This window comes from Bufo gargarizans, chromosome 3, assembly GCF_014858855.1.
Source record: "Bufo gargarizans isolate SCDJY-AF-19 chromosome 3, ASM1485885v1, whole genome shotgun sequence".
Taxonomy (NCBI): domain Eukaryota; kingdom Metazoa; phylum Chordata; class Amphibia; order Anura; family Bufonidae; genus Bufo; species Bufo gargarizans.
The window spans coordinates 83227445-83234165 of NC_058082.1; the positions used below are offsets into that span (position 1 = coordinate 83227445).

A 6721-nucleotide genomic window follows, 5' to 3' on the forward strand; every position below is an offset into this window, starting at 1 on the left:
GCAAACCTAGTTCTTAAGACTGGCATACAAAATGCTAGTCTTAGTAAATCAAGGCCAATGTGAATAAGGCTAGGTCTACACGACGACATTTGTCGCGCGACATTTTGTTGCACCAATGTCGCGCGACAATTTTTATAATGGCAGTCTATGGTGTCGCACTGCAACATGCGACATGCTGCGACTGCGACGCGACAGTCGCAGAAAAATCCATCTTGAATGGATTTTCTGCGACTGTCGCGTCGCAGTCGCAGCATGTCGCATGTTGCAGTGCGACACCATAGACTGCCATTATAAAAATTGTCGCGCGACATTGGTGCAACAAAATGTCGCGCGACAAATGTCGTCGTGTAGACCTAGCCTAAAACACATTTTACTAAACAAAAGAATAAACTGAAATTTTATTGGCAGTCAGGTTAGTCACATTACTACTAAGAGGTCTATTGCATAGGACGAAGTTACCCGCAGACATTAGCTGTTTATGCAGTGTCTCACTGCTAGAGCAGGGCTCCACTGCTAAAAGAGTTCAAATGTATTTTATACATATTCTGGATGTATGCTGCCCAAGGAGCTAACAGGTCATTTATTGCTGCCACTAGGTGGGGCTGTTGCAGTGTCAGACTGGGGTACCTAGGGACCACCAGTAAAATTTATTTTGGGGGCCCACCGTACGGATATATTCAAATATAATAAATAATCTAACAAGTTTTTTATATGAACATAAGCTGGTTGAGGTGCTGTACATTGAATATATGTATGTAGTGTACTAAATCTAATGTGTTATGTTCCACTTGTGCAGGGGGTGGGAGACTAGGGGCCCACCTTGCTCAGGGGCCCACCGGGGGATTCCCCTGTACCCCTGTGGGCCAGTCTGAGCCTGGGTTGTTGTCACCAAACAACAGCACTCTGCAAACACAAATAAAGTACAAGAATGCCATATTTATTGAAAATATTCTGGTGCTAATGCTGACACCCTTTTTATTTTTTGCAGTTGTTATGGGGAGTGTTTAGAACTCAGTGAAAGGGTGAGTCTAGCCTGATACGGTGAAGAGAGCAGTTGCAAACTGAGAACAGATCTGGGACAGAATCAGCAAAAGAGAAACAAAGTTGTAGAGAAAGCCTTAAAGGGGTTTTCTCAAGACGCAGGTTTATACTTACCTGCTCCCGGCGCGCCGTCCACTTCCTGGTTTCGGCAGGGGGCGGGCTCCATCTTCATTAATGTCTTCTCCCGGCCGGGCCGCGCGCTGTACTGAACGCGCACGCCGAGTCCGCGCATACGCCCTGGTGACTTCTTCCTGGCCAGTATAGTATACTTGCCAGGAAGAAGTCACCAGGGCGCATGCGCGGACTCGTCGTGCGCGTTCAGTACAGCGTGCGGCCGGCCGGGAGAAGAAGACGTCTGCGCACGCGCGGCCACCGCGATTCCTGAGAAGAGCGGTGGCCGTAACCAGGGGAGACGGAAGATTACAGTCAGGTAAGTATAGGTTTATTTTTTTCTAAGGGGTGGGGATTTGTTCATTAAATATATTTAGAAAAATGATCACTGTTAAATCATTACCAGATTTAACAGTGATCATTAAGATGATAATACCCCTTTAAACTAGCGAACAGCAAACTATATGTAGTTAAAGAGCATACCAGTATTGAGAGGAGGTGCAGGAAGAAGCTCTGTGGACATCATTTGTCTAAAAGAACTTTAGGACTCCATAGCACACTTGTCCAGGAGATGAAAGGCTTCAGGAGCTGCTAAGGCCCACATCCCAACCTGAGAATGGAAAATAACTTAGTCTGTCATATAGAGACAGCTTCCCCATGGTTGCATAGTGCAAGTGAGAACTGTTAGACCCCTATTTCTAGAAGCTTAAGTATGGGATAGAAAACTCCAGTGTGAGGTCAATTGCTCCAAAGAAAGACCTTGACCTGTGAAAGTTTACATATCGATTATCTATCCTAAGGATAGATTATCAACATGAAATTGGCAGGGGTCTGATTTATGGGACCCCCGGCATTTAACTGTACGAAGAGCCTATGGTGCTCTGTGACATTTGTGCCACTATTGAGTGAAAGCAATGAATGAACAATCCCAACCAAGCCCAATGGTCAATATACTGTCCTCATACACGTTAGCACGGTGTGTAATCTGACATGTAGCTAAACCTTTTTGTTCTCTGAGAGAAAAGAGACTGTTCCGCTTTAAGGTTCTCTTTATTGCACGTAGACTGACAGGAAAGGTGAAACTACAGAATAAAACAGTAGTATTTTAGAACATAAATACCATGGTATATGGCATAAAACACAGAATAATCTGCTATACATTCAGTATATGAGATAATACAATGATAGTGAGCTATCAGATACAATAAACATAATAAAATGCAGTAAATGACACATAGATAGTGCTCTTACTGACTATGCTCAAAAACAGGCTGAATAACAGATGATGTGGCAGGAAAACCAGTGAGAGTGCATGGTTGCTGAGACATAAGATGGTGGCTGCTTGCTGTACCAGCACAAGACTAGCAAGAACCAGGAACTACCCACAATGCTCTGGGACTCCCATAATGCATAGAGAAAAACAGGCTGGGTGAAATACCTAAACTTATCAATAGATGGTGCTGTTACCACACAATGTAATGCAAATGAATTACAACACAGTTAAATGCCATGTCAACTGATAAAGAGACAGAAACAACTGGAACTGAATCTGGGGACAGAACACTCCCCGCTTGACGTCAACCGACGTCACTATTGTATTCTTTTGGTGCAAACAGTAGAACGAGTTCTCCTACTGGTCTGAGGAACAATTTGGTCTCTCCCTGTCTCCGTATTTTCAATTCTACTTTGCGTATAATTCCGTCCTTACTTGGGAATGTCTTAGTCACAAGACCTAACGGCCACTCGTTTCTCCGTGACTGGCAGTCTTTCATTAGGACTACATCGCCAGTCTGGAGGTTAGGCTTGCTGGTTTGCCACTTTCTCCTCGGTTGCAGAGTGGGAATGTATTGCTTTTTCCACTTGTCCCAGAACGAGTTTGAGAGACTCTGTACTTGTCTCCATCGATTTTTGTAAAGATCTTTGGAATTGAATTCTCCAGGTGGAACACAAATTTGTTCAGTCTTTTGGGTAAGCAGTGTGGCGGGTGTGAGAACTGTTGGGTCATCAGGATCGCTAGAAATCGGGGTTAGCGGTCTGGCATTTATGATAGCCGATACTTCTGCCATGAAGGTAGTCAGGCTTTCATGAGTCAACTTTGAAGATCCTTCTTGTAAGAAGATTGAGTCGAGGATTCTCCGTGCGATGCCTATCATCCTCTCCCAAGCACCTCCCATGTGAGAAGAGTGTGGTGGTTTGAAGGTCCAAGTGCATCCTCGTTCACTGAGGTATCTTTCTATGTTGTTAACATCCAAGTTGGAAGAGAGTTGTAGTTCTCTCGCTGCTCCGACAAAGTTTGTGCCTCGGTCAGAACGAATGTGTTTGACAGGTCCTCTAATGGCAATGAAACGTCGGAAAGCATTAATGAAACAGGAAGTATCCATAGATTCAATTACTTCAATATGGACAGCTCTGATGGACAGACAGGTGAACATAATCGCCCAACGTTTCCCGTGCGCACGGCCTCCCCTGGTTTGCCGGACAACCACAGGCCAAGGTCCAAACACGTCTAGGCCAACATTGGTGAAGGGTGGATCCATACTTAGTCGGTCATACGGGAGGTTTGCCATCTTCGGTGCCTGTGACATACCACGGAGTTTCCGACAGGTAACACATTTAAATATGAATCTGCATACACATCTTTTAGCTCCAACTATCCACATTCCAGCTGCTCTTAGAGCTCCTTCAGTAAACAGACGACCTTGGTGCTTTGTCTGTTCATGGTAATGTTGCACGAGCAGAGTAGCTATATGATGCTGTCCAGGAACTATCACAGGATGTTTCTCTGCTAGGCCTACATCGGCTTCCATAAGGCGTCCACCTACCCTTAAGAGCCCATCTTCATCGATCACTGGGTCTAGTTTCCTTAAAACACTACCTTTAGGCACGGGTCTTTGGCTGACTACACAGTCGATTTCCGTAGCATAGGTTTCATGCTGTACAGCCTGGATAATTACATTTTTTGACCGCTCTAGATCGAGAGCTGTGTAGACATGTTTACAATGATGCCAACCTCTACAGATATCTTTATCTGCCGATGAGGTTGCTTTGTACGACCGAGCAATGTGGGTCAGGCAAGTGATGGCACGGACAAGAGATCTCCAAGTAGAGAACCTACTGAATCTGTGGGATTTCAGGTGGTGGTCCAGAGTCTCCGTATGTAACACAGATACCTGAGGACGTATCTCAACATCAGCATGGGGGTCTACTAGTTCAAACATGGCAGTTTCTGTTGTGTTGGGCGTTGGTTTATACAAAAAGGTGGGGCCTGTAAACCAAATTGTATCCTTGAGACGGTCAGCAGCGACGGATCTGGTTGCTTGGTCTGCAGGGTTGAGATGAGTAGGTACATATTTCCATTGTTCAGGAGAGGTAGATCTTCCTTGTTGACGTAGACATAGAAGCGTCTAGATTCATTACAGATATATCCCAGTACTATCTTGCTATCTGTATAGAACTCAGAATCTTTAATCTCTAGGTCCATTTCTGTAGCGATGAGTTCGGCTAACTCCACCGCTAACACCACGGCACATAGTTCCAGGCGTGGTATTGTGTGTTCCTGGAGTGGCGTTAGTTTTGCTTTACTCATGACGAACCCTACATGGCATTGTCCGCTGGTATCTAACGTCTTCAAGTAAGCTACCGCCGCAATTGCTTTGACTGAAGCATCGCAGAAAACACAAAGTTTTTGTGTCTCAACCTTGGTAGTTGGTATAGAAACATATGGACGTGCTATGTGAAGATCCGATAAGGCTGTAAGGGAATTCTTCCAGGCCACCCACGTGGTTCTTTCCTTCATGGGAAGGGGAGTGTCCCAGTTCGACCCTTCTTTGGTGAAGTCTCTTAACATAGCTTTACCTTTGATGAGTATAGGAGCTGCAAATCCAGGTGGGTCATATAAACTGCTTATGGCCGACAGTACTCCTCTGCGAGTAAAGGGTTTTTCTTCTCTGCTAACCTGGAAAGTGAAAGTATCAGCTTTTATGTCCCATAGTAGGCCAAGGCTCCGTTGCATCGGAGGCGAGTCAAAGCCTAGGTCTAAATCCTTCAAGTCTTCTGAATGGTCCTGAGAAGGAAAGGCTTCCATCAATTTCTGGCTGTTAGAAGCGATCTTGTGTAGCCTCAGGTTAGACAGAGAGAGCATCTCCTGGGTTCTTTTAAGAAGACTGATTGCAGTCTCATCTGAGGGCATTGATTTCAGACCGTCATCCACATAGAAGTCCTTCTCTACAAAGAGTCTGACATCCGCTCCATACTTTTCTTCTACTTTCTGAACTGCGCGTCTTAATCCATAGATAGCGACTGCAGGAGAAGGACTATTGCCGAAGATGTGAACTTTCATATGATACTCTGTAAGATCTTTAGAGGGATCGTTGTCCTTGAACCATAGGAATCTCAAGAAATTTCTATGTGCCTTCTTAACTAGGAAGCAATGGAACATCTGTTGGATATCAGCCGTGAATGCAACGGAGTCTCTGCGAAACCGGAGAAGCACTCCTATGAGCTTGTTGTTTAGATCCGGGCCTGACAGCAAAACGTCATTTAATGATACGCCTTCACACTTGGCACTTGAGTCAAACACTACTCTGATTTGACCTGGCTTCTTCGGGTGATACACACCAAACATGGGCAGGTACCAGCGCTCTTCCGAGTCTCGAAGTACAGGTGCTAGCTCTGCATGACCATTCCGGAATATCTTTTCCATGAAGGTAAAGAAGTGATCTCTCATCTCAGGTTTGCTTCTTAGGTTGTGCCTGAGAGAGACAAATCGCTTGAAAACTTGCTCTCTATTGTTGGGTAAGCGTTGTCTTTGAGGTTTAAAGGGTAGAGGTGCAACCCAGCTTCTTGTTTCGACCTGCACCATTCCCTGCTCCATTATATTTAGGAACAGTCTATCTTCGAATGACATCGCTATACGATTGTCTTCTTTAGTCTTGCGGAAGACTGTGGATCCCAGGTGGTCTTGATTGGCATCCCAGTCGAAGTCATCGTAGGTGGGACCTGCAAAGGTACCTGGTGATGAAGTGCATTGAGGCAGTTCCTTGATGAAGAAGTGATTTTCGCATGGTTGGAGAAGAGATGGGCGTCCATTCTCAAGTGTACTGGTAAGCATGCTGTAGACAGTTGTTGGTTTGTGTACACCTCCCAAACAGACTTCTCCTACAATGACCCATCCTAGGTCAAGTCTCTGGGCGTATGGAGCGTTGTGAGGTCCATTAATCTGCTGTCTAACCTTGTGGACCTGTAGGATATCCCTCCCGAGGAGTAATACTATCTGAGCTTCAAGATCAAGGTTCGGGATCAGGTGTCTTATACGCTTCAGGTGAGGCTGATGCGCTGCTACTTCTGGCGTGGGTATCTCGGACCTGTTGTCAGGAATCTGGTTACATTCCAACTATGTAGCCGCTTGCCCTTCTTCCGGCTGTTTCCACAGTACCAGCACAAGTTCTTAGAGAGTAGGGGGCACCGGGTCCTTTGATGTCGAAGCTATCAAAGAAGGCAGACTTCGCTAATGACCTGTTGCTTTGATCGTCTAGAATTGCATACACTTTGATGGCTTTGCTTCGGTCGT

The 6721-nt window shown here is 45.5% G+C and overlaps 1 protein-coding gene across 1 annotated transcript; it reads right to left on the minus strand.

The window, feature by feature from the left end:
* Positions 1-2615: 2615 nt before the first annotated feature.
* LOC122932715 lies at positions 2616-6412 on the minus strand. Its single transcript, XM_044287292.1, has 2 exons — positions 5770-6412; positions 2616-4363 (listed from the first exon to the last, which is right to left on the minus strand). Exons 1-2 carry the CDS (start codon positions 6260-6262, stop codon positions 2730-2732), a joined length of 2127 nt encoding a protein of 708 aa, XP_044143227.1. The 5' UTR covers positions 6263-6412; the 3' UTR covers positions 2616-2729.
* Between the last annotated feature and the right edge of the window lie 309 nt (positions 6413-6721).